The sequence below is a fragment of the Ammodytes marinus genome, assembly GCF_949987685.1.
Source record: "Ammodytes marinus genome assembly, chromosome: 1".
NCBI lineage: Eukaryota > Metazoa > Chordata > Actinopteri > Uranoscopiformes > Ammodytidae > Ammodytes > Ammodytes marinus.
The window spans coordinates 30,019,265-30,037,809 of record NC_137230.1 but is presented as its reverse complement, the minus strand read 5'-3'; the positions used below and the strand labels follow the sequence as shown (position 1 = coordinate 30,037,809).

Below are 18,545 nucleotides of genomic sequence, written 5' to 3'. Positions count from 1 at the left end.
TTTGGCTTCCTTCAGCTTTGCGGATTGAAGTCGCGATGTGTTGTCGAGTTTGCATGTTTTGTGTTTGGGCGTGTCTGCTCCCGGAGGACCGAGACGAGCTGTGTGCACCAGCAGCATAGACCAAAATATGTCGCATACTTTTTGGTAACCTGTTCAAACCAAAACACAACATGTAGCCTAATAACAGCCTAGTACATGCTTTGAATAGTGTCTAAATATGTGCTTCATGAATTGCCCGTGTTTCCCTTCCATCAAAACTGGCTTTGACTGACTGACAGTGTTCCTCTACAATAGCGTTATTATGAGACAGAGACATTTTAATTGTATTTGTCATAAAAATACGGTTATGTTTTTTTGTGGTTCACTGTACAGTGTAGCCTAGTTGCTCGAGTCGATGCAACCGATGCAGTGACTTAATGTGCCTGTGGCGCTCGATATCGATGTTATTCACAGTGCTACTCTAACAGGCTATTAATCTCCTATCACTATAATAGGTTATTGGAACAAGTCATATTGTGTGCAGGACTCTTGATGAGTTAAGTCAAGGCAGAAGCATTGTAACCTAATAATAATCATAGTTCTACATCAAAGCCAATTTAGAAACTGTTATTAAAAGGGAGAAAACTGTTTGGGAACCAAACAAATTAACAACAGATTGACTACTGTTTTATAGCTTGCAGGTTTCTACATTGGCCATTTGTTTAACATGTGTTTATTTTAATTACGTGGCTATATGGTTCATATTATCAGTCCATGCCACATAATTCATTCATGGCAACTGTCACAATCACTGTGCAGTCATTTACACAGAAGAATATCAAATGGGCGGGGCCTACTTGCTAATTATAGTTGAGTGTATATTATTCTAATTTCCAACTATTTTGGTTCTTGGGACTGTTGTTCAGACCACAACACAATCACCATCGGAACTTGTGCTGTGCAATAATTAAGAAGTGTATTTGTGATTACTATTTAGTACATTCTTATAATTAGTGCAGGGGTTAGTTACAGTATAGAGTTCACCAGGTAGGTGCACTGTCAGAGCTGATTCCTGTAAGGGCTGAGCACAGGGAGGGATTAGCTGCATGCTGTGTGTAGATGCGTATACACATAAACAGCGCACACACGCACAGTACATACTTTGGGACCCTTACAATGTTGCATGTGGATGGAGGCCTTTGATCAATATTCCCAGTGAGACAACAACACAGTCACATGCACACGCACGCACGCGCACACACACACACACACACACACAACACACACACACACACACACACACACACACACACACACACACACACACACACACACACACACACACACACACACACACACACACACACACACACACACACACACACACTAATAGATCCCCTCAGGCTCAGTCCCTGTCTCATTAGCTGAGCTACAAGCTGGCAGATCCACAACCATCTTTCTTTATATTTTCGCTCCAGCAGGCAGTGTTTGATCCAAATGACATGAAAATATATCAATATAGGATTTGCTGTAAGTTTAAATCAAAGTTATTTATGAAAATGACAGTTAAAAATACAACGTGGGCCTTCCAAATGACACATTTCCATAACACCTTTGAAATGCAATCGGCTTAAAAGGAAAATAATCAATTAAAATCACTTTAAATCTGGAGTTTGAAAACGTGTTTTTTCCGAACATTATTGCTTGATGTTTTAGAATTATATTGGCCTGGGGAAAGGAAGTTGCATAACCCCACAACCTTGTGGGTTGGCCTGATCCCAGAGCAGCCATATGTTGGCATGTCACCCTGCCTGCCTCCACACACACTGTGGTCAAACCCTCTGTCTCTCCCTAACCTGCTGCTGCTGTAAGGGAACAGACCGTAGACCTCCTGCTGTCTGTGCAGCTCTGGAGATATTTCAGTGACTAACACACACAGGAGCTACTCCCCTACAACTCTAGCTATGCTCTCACTCCACACTTTTTTTAGTTTTTCAAGCCCGTGTGACCCAATTCGGAGCCCCCCCCCACACTAAAATTTTCATGACTCCTCGGTAGAGAGTTGTCAGGTTGGCATGAGTTTTGAGTACAGGATTTCTCTATTGCTTTTTCGAGTCTGGATGGTAACAGTCAGATTTTACAGAAAAAATGTATGAATCATTTAAATATAAATATAAAGGACTAGACTAGGAACAAATGGTGTTCTTCCTCTGCCATCTTTCATTAACATGAACATTATGCCTAAGCCTAAGTTAAACCAGCGATCGATCATGTTACTCAAACATCAGTATTTTACTGGTGATGTTCTCCCAAGCTGATTTAAATCAGTTATAAGTGATTTATTTGGCAACAACGCTGACATGTCATCAGCTTTTAACTCAATGTGGTAAACACAGTTGTATATTTCAGCATCCATCAGTCTGGGAGAAACATTAACCAGCCGTATTTCATCCTTTTCATCATCGCTGCAAACAGCAATAAGTGTCCATGATCCCTCCCTCTCGCTAATTCATCGGCATAGGTTTTTTTTCTTTTTCTTTCATCTCTTCAAGTTCACTCACTGCAGCTCCCACACTGACGCTGACACGATCTGCTCAGCCAGATGGAATCACAGGGTGTGTGGAGGGGATGTGGAAGGAGAGAGAGAGAGAGAGAGAGAGAGAGAGAGAGAGAGAGAGAGAGAGACACGGTGGAAAGTGAAGCTGATTTTGAACTGAGTTTTCCTGATTCACTGCATCCTTCTTCTATGACTTTGATGTTGTTTTCAAAAGACAAAAAAAGGCTTGAATTTGTTTTTGTTTTTCTCAATATGATAAGCTGGTACTTCTTCAGCTGTATTGTATCCCCATAGAGAGACAGGGAATTTCAAATGAGCTGATTTGAATTTCAGCCACAGAAGAATTTGACGGATTGGACAGTTATTGCACTGGTTGCAGTTCCACCCCATCGCTGATTATTTACTGCTGTCGCTCAATACTGCTGACACGGCACACCACCTACTGCAAATACAGTCTCTCTCTCTCTCTCTCTCTCTCTCTCTCTCTCTCTCTCTCTCTCTCTCTCTCTCTATCTATCTCTCTCTCATACACACACACTCTCTCTGCCTGATGGAACAGTATAAATACATTTCACAGCCTTAACACAAATCTAATATTTATGTGGGAATTCTCTAATATTGGCTACCAGCTATTTACCAGGCCTTTATAAAAAAAGGTTTATATTTAAGACAGGCCTTTTTTATGAATATAGCCTATGTATTGAACATTATACATGTTATATTCTGATCTGCTCTCATTTTAATTCGGTGGAGATGCTTTCCTCATATATTGTGCATCAATAAATAAATCATTTGAGCATATCTTTTGCATCTTTCAGAAGGCAACAAACATATTTTGTCAACACGTTAGTGGAAAAGTAAAGACTTTTGCCCATCGACTGACAACTGAGAGCCAGTGTTGCTTAGAGGTGCGCTGTCAATTTCTGTGGAAGCTACAGATAGTAACTGATAAATGAACTCTTCTTGCAGATAGGCTAGACGGCTTTTTAATGTAAAACATAGCATCATACAGTATAGATTATGCAGTTGCCAAGGCTGTGCTGTATGATCATATGGCTGAATGTTGGAAGGCTCAGAGTGTAGAACAACACATACTGTATGCATTGTATTTGGCCTTTCTGAAGGAATGTTTGAAGAATGGGGTTTTGTTCAAAGCACACAATGTACTTACGTATGCATGCATCTGTGTTCAATTGTAATGGATGGTGTAAATATGAACGCATGGCTGAATGAGGTGCTTTTGCTTTCATTTAGAGCAGTGGTAAATTATCTATGTCCACTAGGGGGCAGAGAAACATCATCACAACCTACACTTGTTGTCCTCTCGACGTGCTGATGACATAAATTGCATGTTTCCATGTCCAGTTACAGCCCGATGAATGCAATCCTGTCCCTTGGAACACTGGTTTGATCTCCTACACCCCCCTGAGACAAATATGCCACTTCAGCTATTCTCTGAATTAACCGCCTTTCATTTGGTGCCGATCTCGAAAACGTTTAATAAGTTCATCAGAGATTGTTGGTTGAAATCTGCTGCTGCTGGTATTGAGGTTGAGTTGTGCGCAAGAAAGCCAAAAGGGATACCTAGAAGATGTTTAGGCTGGGTTTGTGTAGTGTGATATCTCTCTCTCTCTCTCTCTCTCTCTCTCTCTCTCTCTCTCTCTCTCTCTCTCTCTCTCTCTCTCTCTCTCTCTCTCTCTCTCTCTCTCTCTCTCTCTCTCTCTCTCTGCTTTATTACTAAAGGTGAACTGAAACACACCTTCATGCTTCACATGTATTGAAGCCTTTGGTGGCTGAAATTGGCTCACACTGCTCCTATATTGCTCACATACAGTGTGTCAGCTTTGGTCTCTCTGAGATACAGTCCGGAGGTTTTAAGCTTAGCAGCGTTGACAGGGTTAATGGACTGTATACAGCTCTACGCGTGGGCGTGTTTGAGTGCACACACATTGATTTTGAGACAAGCCCATCCACCTGCCTTCGAAAGAAGACCCGCCAAGGTTAAAAGATTATTCCAGTTTATTACGGTGTTTGCCTCATTTTTGTAGGTTTTTCCCCATCATTTCTGTCTGCAATAATAACTGCTAGACTCACAACAGGATGGGGACGAGGCAGGTTATAAACACACCTCTCCAAGTAAGCCTAATGTACTATACTGTATGTAAAAACAAACAAGGATCAAATCTGAGCCACAGCTAGTATATGAGGAATAATGCAGGATTATTTCATTTTGGGTGGACGTTTACTGTATTTTCATTTAAACCTTGTTGACTGACCTCACAGTCATCTTTCTACCCAAGCTGTAATAAACCTTCATTATCCTTTAAGAGAGCGGATTGTGAGAGTGACAGAAGGGAAAATGAGGAGTCTTACAATCGATGGGGCTCATGAATAATTAAACACAGACAGTGTTTTGCTGAGAGAGAGAGAGAGAGAGAGAGAGAGAGAGAGAGAGAGAGAGAGAGGAGCGGCTCTCGTGCTAATGTTTCTTCTCTTCGAGCTCACCGTGGCGTTGGCTGTTGTTCTGCCAACAGCATCACTTTCCTGCAGTGGCGTAGTAATTATGATGCACACAGAAGGACGGTTATCATCAGAGAAAGCGAGGGGAAGAGGAGTGAATTATCTAACACTATATTCTTCGGTGGGAGATCTCCAGCTCTTCTGCTTTGAATCAGTTTCCCTCCCATCTGCTTTGCTCTGCTCCGGATGAGCGCTAGCAGAAGCAGCAGCAGCAGCAGCAAGACTCTGAATCGGACGCTTCTCCCATTGAAACCGGACGAGGTGCATCCCCCCCCCTCCTTCTCTCTCTCCTCCGGCTGTCTTCCTGCTAGCTCCTCCTTCTCTCTCTCTCTCTCTCCCTCCCTCCTTCACTTTCTAAGCCTCTTGCTCCTTGGCTTCCTGCTCCTCTCCTCTCAGCTGTGGATGCCCTCCTCACTTACAGGATGGACTCGGGAGGGGAAGGAGGAGAGGGATGGATGGAGGACCAGTGGGAGAAATGGTAGGGCATATCATCTACCTACGTTATGATTAGTGGCGTTGAGCAACATTGCTGTGTGTGACCTTGTGAGTGTGTGACTGGCTGCTACCGTGCCTTTTTTTTTCTTGCTATACACGGTATGTCATGTCTTGCCATCTTAAAAGCTCAGAAACAGGCATGCCCTTGAGGGAGAGCAAATGCATATGGCTGTGAGTGTGTGTTGTCGTATAGGGGGGAAAAAAAGGATCTGTATAGGTAGCAGTGCAGCTGAGGTTTTTCTTCCACTCACTAAAAATAGGTCCTGAGAACACACATCACAGTACTGTATGTGAATGCATTTTCCTTCAGAGTTTGTTTTCAAACAGCAGATGGTGGGATGGGACGGTCCTTGTCCTGGTCCCCTGTCCTTGCGGTGGGACACAGCTGATGAATGAGCAGCAGCATACAGCCTTTTAGTCATTCAGATGTGACTTACTTAGGATATGGAGAGGTGAAAAAACACAGGCGAGGCTGTACATGCATCTGTTTTAACGACTAAGCAGCAGGGCTTAATGTGTGTGGGATGTGAGGTGATTGGATCATACCAGCACACATATGCTAGTCCTATGACGAGACTGTAAAGTGACAGGAGCAAGTGTATCATATCCATAGCTGTGTGTGTTTACATGGCCCCCCTGCTTCCACTGATGTACTGCCAAATATATAATATACACAATGTGAGCAGACATTGGATTTAGTCACGTTGTTATATCTGTTTCATCTATTTTCTTTTTACCCATAAGGATTTTGGTCCATAATTTGCATTTTCTCCAAATGTTTCTCTTCACTTTCTGATGTCAGAAGCATTTTCCCTGGATGTCGTCACCACTGCATGACCTTTTACTTTAAAACAGTTATTGCAGCAGAGAATATAGCACCTTTGGGGACTGTAAGGACAGTCCGTGTGAAAATCCTGCGATGTTATGATCTACTTATAACGAAATTCTGTAATTTTCTGTGAAAATCAATTTATTTTGAACTGTTAAATGTATTACACAAGGACCCTTATCTATATTTGACCTTGCAAGCAACTTACACAAAACTGCAGTGTATATTTTAACAAGCGATCATTACTTAAGTTCAGCGCTGTTTGTCTCTGGGTCATAGCTGGATTCAGATGAAGACTAATGAGCTGGCTGGGCTCATCATGGCCTTACTGTGAGGTCATGCTGTCCTTTATTAACACCAGCAGAGAGGCGGGCCGGGGAGGCACACACACCACAGTAGGCCGCCTTGCCACCCCCACACAGCATAATACAGGAGTTTATCCCAGAGTCTCATTGAAACACACAGAAACACTCTTCCCGCAGTGTTGATGCCTTCTGTTGTCATTTTACAACATAAACTGTGCAACATAGCGACTGTAGTGTCACGTTTCCGAAGGGACATTTTAGAACCTGGGCTCTGTCCACCTGCTGCTAAATCACTTATGTGGGTCCAAGATGTTGTACATTTTTTAACCATTGCTGCTGAAAAACACTGCTGAGTTTTAAAATCCACGTACGTCACATACAAAACGTACTCCTCTTTCAGCCTGTATATCATCATTGTATTCATTGTATTAAGGCACATACAGTATACCTAGTCAGAGATACACTTCAACACAGGGTGCATACCGAAAAAGTAGTTAACACGATTGGCCAATCAAAAAACCTACTTAAATAAGAAATCTACTGTTATGAATACTGTGGTAGTGGAAGAATGATCATACATGGCACATCAAATTTTACCCCTGGAGAGGTGTACTCATGACCAGTCTGATTCTTGGATGTTGTCCAACCAGAGCATTATTACCATACTTATGGTAATGCTCAGGCCTTAAGGGTCCTATGAGGTAACAGCGTCAACGATGTCAGCAATGTCAGTGTCCACTCGTTGTTACTACGGGACAAATGATTTACTGGGTTCCACTTTCACTGACGATATGACACAGTAGACGTCTCGCTGGGCTCTCTGACCTAGAGAAGCCAGCCAGTGTGCTGAGTCAGCCTGCAATTGATCACAAGGGACGGTGTTGTGGATGTGTACGGGAAATGATTGGTACACATTGGGTAGGACAACATTGGAATCTCACAGGGAACTTACACAGAGATTTGCGGTTCTGGATTGTTTGTGGATAGTTTCATTAAGTGTTAATTCAGGGCAGTTTAGGGGGATTTTTCTTGGACGAACTAAGGTTCACACAGATGTGTTCTGCTTGTTTGTATGTAAAAGTGTGGGAGACCATAGTATAGGGGTACAGTGCATGATGTAACTGCATTGCTGCTACGTCATTAAGGAAGATGCACCAAAACTAATTGAAAAAGTAAGCATGAGAGTTTTAGGCGGACCGTCTGTAAATGGCAACGTTTAAAAACAAAAAGTAGGCTGTATTAAAATTTTCGGGCAGTTCCGTACTCTCCGTCTTTCCTGAGGGATTGGCACTTTTTGTGGAGGTTATACTGACAGTCAGGTGTTTCCATTATTTTGTCCAGACCATTTATATCAATGAGGTTCACACCTCTCTGTATAACGCACTGCAGTTAACAGGAACACAAATCCTCCATCCTCTGAAATGATCATCCAGTCTTGAATTAACACCTCTCTAAAGCAGCGTCAACAAGAACTGAACATGATGACCTTTGTTAAGGCTAGATTAATCGCAGGACTGTCATATAAAAATGTGTAAGCGAGTGTACCTCAGTACACAAGTTTATTTATATAGGATCCACTTAAGGACTGCCCAATTGTGTTTCAGAAAGCGTGTTCACAGCTGCAGTGCCTTTGGCTCGGCTGCATGCTCTGTACTGTAAACACAGTCATGACAGTGTTGTGGGTGGTAGGCATGTGATGGTTCATTTCCATGTGCTGCACTGTGGGGATCTTTCTATATTTTCTGTATTTCTTATGTGAATTGATCAATGTAATTAGGAATTATAGTTTTATGTGGACATTAGCAAGCAAAGTTGCCCTTAACTTCGTAGCATATTATTGCTCTTTACCCCATAATGCTCTAGAATGCTGTTGCCAGGAATGACATTAGTGTACTATTTTGAAAAATGTGTTACTATTATGGGTGTGAGAGATTAGAACCCTCAGAGAACCCCTGTTTTAATGTTTTCTGGTAAAAAGAAAATGCGATAGGAGGTTTTCACACTGCAGCTTTGATGTGTCGTGCGGCCTGTCTGATGTGAGTTTGCTTGACATTGTACGCCATGTAATGTCTGAGCCCTGATGTGTGACATTGTAATTTGCTCTGTATTATACACTCTGTTGGCTTCACTAGTGTCTGCGTCCCTCCTTACCCACAATTCACTGCAGCAAAGGGGTCACCCCGTCCTGTTCAGGTGGTTTATCCCCCGGCACTTAATCTCGCCCTCCTCCTTCCATTTGATTTTGTCCCCACCACTCTCTCCATCCTCTCACCGTCCTCTGCCTCCATTTGCACTTTCCTCAGGGTTTGATCTACAGTCACGACATCCTTTCCACTAAACTCTTGTTCATCACTCTTCTGCGTCCTTTTAAAGCCCTAAATATAGGCCTATAGCCTGGTGAGACCTGCCTGAGCTCTCCAACTTCCCATCTGTTTCTCTCCTGCAGAGCGGTCTGGACTTTATCCCATCTCAATGGTGAGGGATCAGGTCAAAAAATCATGACCAAGGGGGCGCCCTTAGCTCAGTTGGTAGGGCGTGCCCCCCATGGGCCTCTGCCAGCAGCGGACCCGGGTTTGATTCCAGTCCGCGGCCGTTCTCTGCATGTTACTCCCCTCTCTGCCCCATTTCAACTCTGTCTCTACACAACATAAAAATGCCCAAAAAATATCTTTAAAAAATAAAATAAAAAATCATGTCCAGGCCAATTAATAGAATGCTGACGGTAAGCTCACGAGATATGGCTTGTCTAACAAGGCTAGATCGACACTCGCCAAACAATCATGGCAGCCCCGAATCAACGAACGGTAGTGGTAATGAGACGGCAAAAGTTGTTTACATCCGAAAACATAGCCATAGTTATTCAAAGAGTTTGAGTTTGTCCGTCAATGCAACAGCTCCTCCCCACTGAGATGGGTGAAAGTCCAGACTGATCTGCGAGAGAGAAACAAATGTGAAGCTTGCAAGATCAAGGCTGCTCTCCCCAGTCTAACTTGTATAGGCACGAGCATTCTGCATACAATCACCTTATTATCAAATTAGATAACAAAAATTAGCTGAGATAACTTCTGCAGCAAAAACATTCAAAGTTCAGTTTATTAGCTCAATTTGTAACATTTAAACAAGACTGCTCAGTCTGTGTGAATCTCAGGACAGAGAAACAAGAGCAAATGATTCACTGAGGTTTGCATTTCATTCAACACATTTTTAAACTGTAAACATAGTTAAGGTGGTGTTTTTTATTATTATAGGCCAATAGGCCTTCTGTCATGCGATGACCAATAATTCATTAACGTTATTATTAGTCTACTTGCTTGATTTCTTTTTAAATAACCTACAGAGACACTTGGAGACACATGTGGACATTTATTTACTGCAAATCGCGGCCTTTCGCGCGGATATGACCATACACAAGCACACATAGCGCTTGCTAGCACTTAAAAAAAAAAAAAAACCCTGACCACTCACGGCGCCCCCCCAGGGGGGCGCGCCCCACCATTTGAGAATCACTGCCTTATTCTATCACACTAGCGAGGCAGGGTAGCACCATGGAAGGACCCAAATGCAGACACTCAAGGTAACAAAATGTATCAGAGGCATATTGAAATGGAGAGGTTTATAGTCACTCACAGGTAGACAGGCAGGGAGACAGGTATTGGTCCAGGTTGGTAGGCAGAGAGGTTGGAAATGGTTCCCAAGACAAAAAAGGGAATGAGCATATAATGCCTGAACATCTAGGCCAAGAGGATGAGGGGAGTGGGAGCAGATGTGAAGATGGGTGGGGCAGTCAGATGATGGGGGAAGGAGGGAACGTCCGAGGCCATCTGGTGGATTGATGGAAAATTGCAATTGAGACAGACAGTGACATACTCTCCTTCACCCTCCTCCTTCCTGTAAGTGATGCTGAAAACAGAGGGACACTCTGGAGCATATTGATTTTGTTCCTTTCCCAGGCACCCTTCTGCATTGTACTAAATCACATTTATAGTGTACTGATCAGCTTACCATTTTTCATTACCCAAAAGCAGAGCAGTGTCACAGACAAGCCTGCTGATCCAATTGGAGTTCATATTGCACCTTATGTCACATGGTTCTCAGTGATGTTCATGTCATATGTCTTTGGCAGACTCTTGATTTTTTTGAATGCTATCAGTCAATATGAGGCATTGCATGCTGATGGAAACAAATTATTATAGTGTAATACTCACATGAGTAATATTTTCACCACAAGCACAGATAGCAGTTAGCCTCTTTTAGCTAATTGTTTTGGTTCTGTGGCTGCACACTATGTGTAGGGAAATCTTCTGTTGGCTCTATTGAAAAAGGAATATCATGGATATTTGTGTGGAAGTACTTTAGCTTTAAATAATACACATGTTGTGGTTTAGTGCGTCTTTACAGTGGCAGGATGGTGTACAATGTGTTGGATTGTCCCAAAGTAAACTACAGTAGCTGAGTTCATCTCATGGTAATGAAAGGAACACACCAGTGCAAAAGTGTGTCTCATTGGTATGTTTTAACTTGTTGGTTTTGGTCAATTTTTTTTTAATTGGTTGACAATGCGACATTTCTTTTGCAGCTTTTATACCTAAAATCTGACACCATTAGCAGCCGCACAGATCTACCGGCTGTGTAAGTCAGCCACTAGACAACTTTGCAACTAAGGTACATTTTTGAAAAATCTACCCCCAATGACAAATAATATAAAATACCCTAAAATGTGTTGTTGTGGCATTTCTGCCCATTGAAGGAACCTTCACTGAAGGTGGACACTTGTGTTTGTTCCACTGGGTGGTTTCTTGTCTCTTTCTCCTCCCTCTCTTTCATAATTTCTATTAGGTTTCGGCAATATGTATTCCCATCTGAGATCATTTTCTCTCCACCTATATATTTCTGGATTCAAGTTCTCTCTCTGCTTTCTCCTCTTTCTCCTTTTCTTTCCGTCAGCCCTTTTCCTCCTGCCTCCTTCAGGACTTCATTATAGAGGTAAACAGATGCTTCTGTCCAGGCGTGTTCACTCCCTCCAACACGTGACGGCTAAAGACGGCCTCAGCTGTGTGTACTTGCCCAAGAGGAGGCAGCTGCAGTGTTGTTCATGTATCCACAAACGGCCATGGCATCATTCGGCAACGATGGGGATCGTATCCCTTCGAAGTTCACCAGGTCTCTTTAATGGGCCTTGAGATCGCTGTCTTCGCTCCTCTCCCCCTCTAATAGCATTGTGAGCATTCTGACTCTCCCATGTGACGCCCAGGGGGCTGCTGGGTAAAGGGATAAAAGGCGGACGTAATTACAGTAGCATCGTTTACTAGGAGCAGCTAATTGAATCCTGCCACAGACAGCATGACATAAACTGGAGTGATGTCCAGGGTGTTCGCACGAACAATCAAGACCATATGTTCTTCACTTCAAAATGTAAATGTTTTCTTCCTGATTCTATAATTGTGTCTATGGACCATTGGGGATGTGAGACCAGTGAATTACGGAGTTCCATATGCGCCAGTACTGTGTAGTAGAGGATAAAGCTTCCGAGGGGATGGTTCAGATACTGAATACCTTGTATTTGTAAGATTAGCTATTTTTGTTGAGTTAGAAGTTGCGCTAGTATAGGGTCGGTCAGTTGGTCAGATATTTCAACAGTTGGTCTGATTGCTATTACATTCATTAGGGATACTTCTTGTCCCCCAGATGATGTGTCCACTTTTGTTTTGCTAATTTACTGATCAAATTCATGCTTCACAGAGTAGGAACCTTCCTGATTTAAAAAAATATATATATGAATCTCTCTATAATCTGCATATAACTCAAATGTGTTGTTTCCCTCATGAGGTTAGGGTTAGGTCAGTGTTTTTGTTTTGATTTTAGTTACAGTAAGCTCATGAATGAGCTGCCATCTGTGATAATCTGTTTCCCCTCCACTGCAGCCTAAACATGATTCAGTCGTCTGATCGCTGTTGGATTGTAGCTTCATCTTGGCTGTTAATGCTTAAACAGCAGCCAAAGAACAAAAACTCAATACTGCTGTCTTTATTTTTAATTCTCCCCAAAAAACATGGAATGTAGTGTAGTTTGTTAAAGTTTTAAATTGAGAGTTATGCCCAGAATTGTGGTCCTTGGTTACTTGTTTGATGTGTCATTTGGGTGTGTGGATTCTGGCTTGGAGTTCAGCCAACACGAGATTTTGAGATGTGATGTGGGCGTCTGTGGATAAGTGCTAAAGGATTAACATTGATTTATTTGTCTTCCCCTCCTCATCTCTTCCCTGGTCACCATAATCCACCCTGTCTATCAGGTTGACCCACGACATCAGCCTGGATGAGTTTGAAGATGACGACCTGTCAGAGATTACAGAGATCACAGATGAGTGTGGGATAAGCCTCAACTGCAATGGCCCGGATATTAAGGTATGTGCTGACTCCATGTGTTCCACTTTTTTTTTTTTTTTCAGGTAGCTGTCGGGTATGTGTGAAGGTTCTTTCAATTCTAGACACCACATTGCTTCAGTTCAAAACGACATGCTGCTCTCATTGGAGCCATAGAAGAGAGCTCAGTCAGAGGGGATTTATTTCTTACAAGGAAGAGCAATGTCTGTATAGTCTACCTTCACTTAGCTTTTTCTTTAGTAAGTGTCTCTCAGTCTGTGATATTGGCATTTTCCTTATATTACTTGTCATCCCTATGGAGTGCAAGTTTAGCTGGAAAATTATTTTTGTGTACAATATTTTCCATTCACAAATGTGCTTGCCTCACTCGACTACTGACATTCAAACACGATGTAGCCTTCCTGCTAAGATGGTGGTATGATTTTAAGGTGGTGTATAGTTTTGGGAGCTGGGTTTCATAGTGTCATGGGTTGCTGTCAGGTGACGGGTGACCAGGTTGCACTGCAGCGTGTAGTAGTATCCCAGAGGTGCAGAACACCCCCGGTCCTGCTGCTGCTAGGTCAAGCCTCTTTGCTCCGTCCATAGGGAGACAGTGTTTTTAGGTGATGCAAAGCTGCTGCTGCCTCTGCTTAGGGATACAGCATCTGTGTTTGGCTCTGCCTGCCCACGTGAATGAAAAGAAATTGAAAATATAATATATTGATAGCAGGGCTCTTTCAGGGTGTTTTAATATGCTGGACGGAATGGTTAACATTTGCATAATAATATTCACACTATTATGTCATGCAATTAGCTAGAATTCAAGGTGATCAAGTTAACACCATACAATTTAAATTCACTTTGATTGTAGGTCCCCCTAGACGCACAATACACAGTATATGCATTTTTTTCCATTTGCAACTGGGAAAAGGAGGTGCTTCTGATTCAGCATTCAAAATAGCCACATTATTGATTTTAAACTAAAAAACTAAAGTGAATGAGGCTCTCACATAATCTCCATTCTAAATGCTCATTATATTAGACTGTCTTGTCACGGTTCAGTAAATACTCTGCTGAAGTTTAAGCTCTGCGAGGTGTGGGACTCTCCTCTCCGTGGCATTTTGTCCAGAACAGCTGCTGCATTCAGCTTCCTGCCAGCAGATAGCAGAGGCCACAGGCCTGACGGACAGAGAGAGAGAGAGAGAGCGAGAGACTCTCGGTAACAACAACTTGAGTCTGATTATATATGATTGCCCGGCTGCATCCCGCTTGTCTGAATAATTCACTGTGTTTACTGTTGGTTGAAATCTTTCTGAAACTTATCTGAAGTGTGTTTCTTTTAGAGGCCCAGCACCCTCGTATTCTCAACTTTCATTGGCATAGAAAAGAGCAGGGGCCTCATTTATAACGGTGTGCGTAGAAACCATACTAAAACATTGCGTCCGCAGAAAGCCAAAAATGTGCTGCGCAAAAGAAAATCCAGATTTATAAAACTGTGCGGCGCACAGTTTCACGCAATCTTCCCTTTATAAATACCCACCTGCGGTGAATTGTGCGCAGACAATCTCCACCCCGTGTCCTCCCACTTCACCTCCCAATTTCATCCCACATTCTACCATACATGGCGAATGCTAAATAGCTCCTGAATATGATGACGCACTTAATAAGCACGGAATTTTGACTGACATGAGGAAGAAAGGGAGGCAACCGGCCGCAAAGAAAGCGACTGTGAAGGAAGAAAGCCCGTGACGTGCATGTGCTGCAGAAACTGGCACACACACACACACACACACACCCGCGCGCTTATCACATATCATGATTGGCACAGTCGTTGTAGTCTTTGTAAAGCAGTTTCGCCCAACTTTGTACTGTATGCAATATCACGTATTAGCGTAGGCCTACCTGTAGTACTATATGTAGGCCCATATAAAATATGGTGTGACAAGTGAAATAATGCCTATAGTCTATTCGAGAGAATTGTTTATCTCCCGTGAGATCAACACATTTCCAACAACGTCAGATTATAGTTTAATCTTCCAGGGTGAATTGTTATGGGAAAGAGATGCGTGTAATGATTTGCTAAATTCATAACATGATTTTATCTAATGAAATATACAATTTAATTAATTAATATCTGTTGGGCTTAACTTTGTACAAAACTACTTTTTACTCACCTCTTAAAATTTGCTCTCCTGCTGGGCACTCACGGAAACACCTCCCGACGTATAGGATATTATTATAGAGTAGCGCTAAAAGATTCAATTTATAAAATAACTAAAATATGTAGACCTAGGCTACTTGATAAGTAATTCAACCTACATCACAACTGCATGCCATAGACTACAGTAGCCATACATTCGCAACTATAGGTAAGCTTATACATTTTATTGACTAAATAGATTGGGTGCCAAGCATCATTTGTCTGTGTTTTTCTGATGACTGAGCTTTATTTCGTGGTGTTGCCATTGAGTGTCGCTGATTCCCGGTCAGGAAAACCTTGCGGTAGCTCTACGCATGGTCGAAGGTTGGCGTAGGAATACGCACACTTCTCCGCAAATAATGTTTTTATAAATACCAACGTTTGCCACCGCACATTTTCCCGCACATTTCTTTCCGTCTACGCAAGGTTTTTGTGCGCCGCAAGCTTTTTAAATGAAGCCCCAGGTCATTAGTGTAAAGAAAGAGAGAGAGAGAGAGAGAGAGAGAGAGATGTGGGGTGGTAGAGAGGGAGAACATGAGCAGAGGTAAATGTATTATTCTGTCAGATCTCCCCGGCTCTGTTCCCAGTGAAACCATCATCTCCTCCATTCAGCTCTGCTTCCGTAACCAAGGCAACAGGAGGGTCGAGGGGGATTTTTTTTTCTGTGTTGAACAGATGAGAGGTTTTTTCTACTTCCCTTTGTGATTATTTTAGTGAGATGGTGACCTGACGGAGGAGAGAATTGCTCAAATATTGTGTTGAGTGCTTGGAAATATGTTTAGGGTAAAAAGCCAGTTCTTTCTCTCTCTCTCTCTCTCTCTCTCTCTCTCTCTCTCTCTCTCTTTTCTTGTCTCCCTATCTAGGGAGCTAATTATACCCCAGAATATTGAATGTGAGAGCTCTGTGCCCAAGGTGTGTGTGTGTGTGTGTGTGTGCGTGCATGCTCGTGTGTGTGTGTAGGTGTGCAGGCGTGCGTGTGTGTGTGTGTGTGTGTGTGTGTGTGTGTGTGTATGTGTGTGTGTGTGTGTGTGTGTGTGTGTGTGTGTGTGTGTGTGTGTGTGTGTGTGTGTGTGTGTGTGTTTGTGTATGTGCACATTGATGACTCATCCCGTTGCAGGGTCCTTAGATGTCAGAATCCAAAATGGCTCCTTGACTGGCAAACATTGGAAAGCTCTGACAGCGGCAACAACAAACAACACGTGTCATTGAGTGTCATCATTCTCAGGACATGAAGCTGTTTGTCATCTGTGCATGTAGAGGGTGTAGGAAATGACTCAGCCATGGTTCTCATGTACAGTGGCGATTTTGGGTTGGAAACTCTAGTGGGGCCATGCAGGAAAATAATCTTATAACGCAATCCAGAAATACCACATATTACTACCATCACAACACACACAAAGTAGCAAGTGACAGAGGGGACCAAAATTGCAGCTGAATAATGCCATCACTCAAACGCGAATCTGCCGACATATATTTGGCTATTATATCAATAGCACCACCAAATGGCAGTGTTCAAGATCTCACAATATAAAAAACTCAAGATCGAAACAACAACGTGGCAACAATACAAACACAACGGCGCACACCCTATAGGCCTACACAGCAATCAATATACAAAGCCACCACTCACAATATACCACAGCCAAAGAGCCATTTCACCACCAGAGACAGGTGAACAGCTCCCTCGGGGAGCCCACTTGAGGTTGTGCCCCCCCCCCCACACACACACGTATCGCCAGTTACGCATGCAGAAATTCTAATTCAAACAATAATATGTAAACTACATTATAAATTCCACTTATAATAAAAATAATTACAAATTAGACTCACCAATGACTCACCACTCTCGGTGACTTTGCTGTTAAAATCCAAAAGTCCGTGGATGAGTTCACTTTCACTTTCAAAAGCATCGCCAGGGGGTTCAGTCTCTGCTCTCCCATTGTGTTCCGTGTAAGTTTTGATTCTCCCGCCGTAAACCCCGCCCTTTCTACAAATCAGCCAATGAGAAGCAGTCTGGGGCCCTAATCTTCTGGCCCCACTGTCGAAACTAAAGTGTGCGCTGCGCACGCGCTTGCTCGCGCACCAGCTCTCCAGTCCGCGGCTACACTGCACAGGGCCATCTCGGCTGGGCCCCACCGCGGAACAGACGAGACGGAGCAACAAACTATTTCACACACAACTACTACACTACAAAAAGTAAGACAATTGCGTTCATCAAATTAAAACTGCGGACATGTAATTAATTATTAACAATTAATGTATTATTAACTTATGCTCAATGCACATTTTTGACAAAAAAAAATTTAAATAAAAAATAAGTTTATAATCCTGCCCTGCACGGCAGCGCCCTCTGGTGAGGCCGTGCCCCACCGGCCCCTAATGCAAAGACGCCACTGCTCATGTAGCAGGATTTAGACAGTGAAAGAGCAGGCTCTGCTGGTTGCTCTGTGCTTTCCCTCTGTCGGTCAGTTTGGTGTTATTTTTGTTTATTTATTGTGGATGTATTGCCTCTGTTAGTCATGTTGCCCATCAGAAACATACAGTATAATAATAACTCAGTCTTCAACCCTGACTGTATGAGGGTACACAGAAAGCTAAACACGCTTCATATGGCATCTCAAATATTTTACTGTGAAAAAAACTGCAGTAAACACTACAAATTAAATTTCAAAATCAAAAAAAGATGACCATAATAATATAAAAAGAAGGTGATATAGCATAATGTACAACAGTCAGAGGCAAACATAAATGAGTACAGCAACAAAAAACAGGATTTGAAAAAGGAAGTATATAAGATAAGATAGAAGGGAAATGTATCTCCTTTATTTTCTTTTTCTCTTATTTTACTTATTTAACTATCAGGACCGGAACATGTTAGACATATGTAGTTTTCTTCTGCTAGGTCATCTTCAGTTGTTATCACAGATCCTGGAAAAAAGGCTTTACCTTTTGCTTTTCTTTGTTTCTGTCGTATTTCAATGTCAAGTGCACAGTGTTTTATGGAAGCGAGGCCTGTTTAAAAATATATGAGAAGGCGGTGCAGCTGCACAATGTATGAACACATAGTGGTGATGACTTCACCAGTGTGCTCATCCCAGGGGAGATTGAGGATGCTTTTTGTCTGATCATTAGTGGACGCTCACATGCAAGGAGAATCACTCACTCCAGACAGGCGTGGTGGTGTCTGCCTCAGCAGGGGTTAATAGGGAGGGTCAAAGGGTGTGTCCCAACTGATGCACACATTTGAAATCGCTGTTACAGGTCAAACTCATCTCCAATCTCAGTTTCAGTTTTTTGTAAA

General features: G+C 42.6%; 1 protein-coding gene across 1 annotated transcript in view; it reads left to right on the top strand.

Moving 5' to 3' along the window:
- Nucleotides 1–18,545, top strand: part of mapk8ip1b (mitogen-activated protein kinase 8 interacting protein 1b) — a gene marked incomplete at both ends in the record, with an annotated part of 38,726 nt that overhangs the window by 192 nt on the left and 19,989 nt on the right. The window contains one exon of the mRNA XM_080033669.1: nt 12,975–13,086. Coding sequence (XP_079889795.1) covers nt 12,975–13,086 — 112 coding nt within the window. The remainder of the gene's footprint in view (nt 1–12,974; nt 13,087–18,545) is intronic.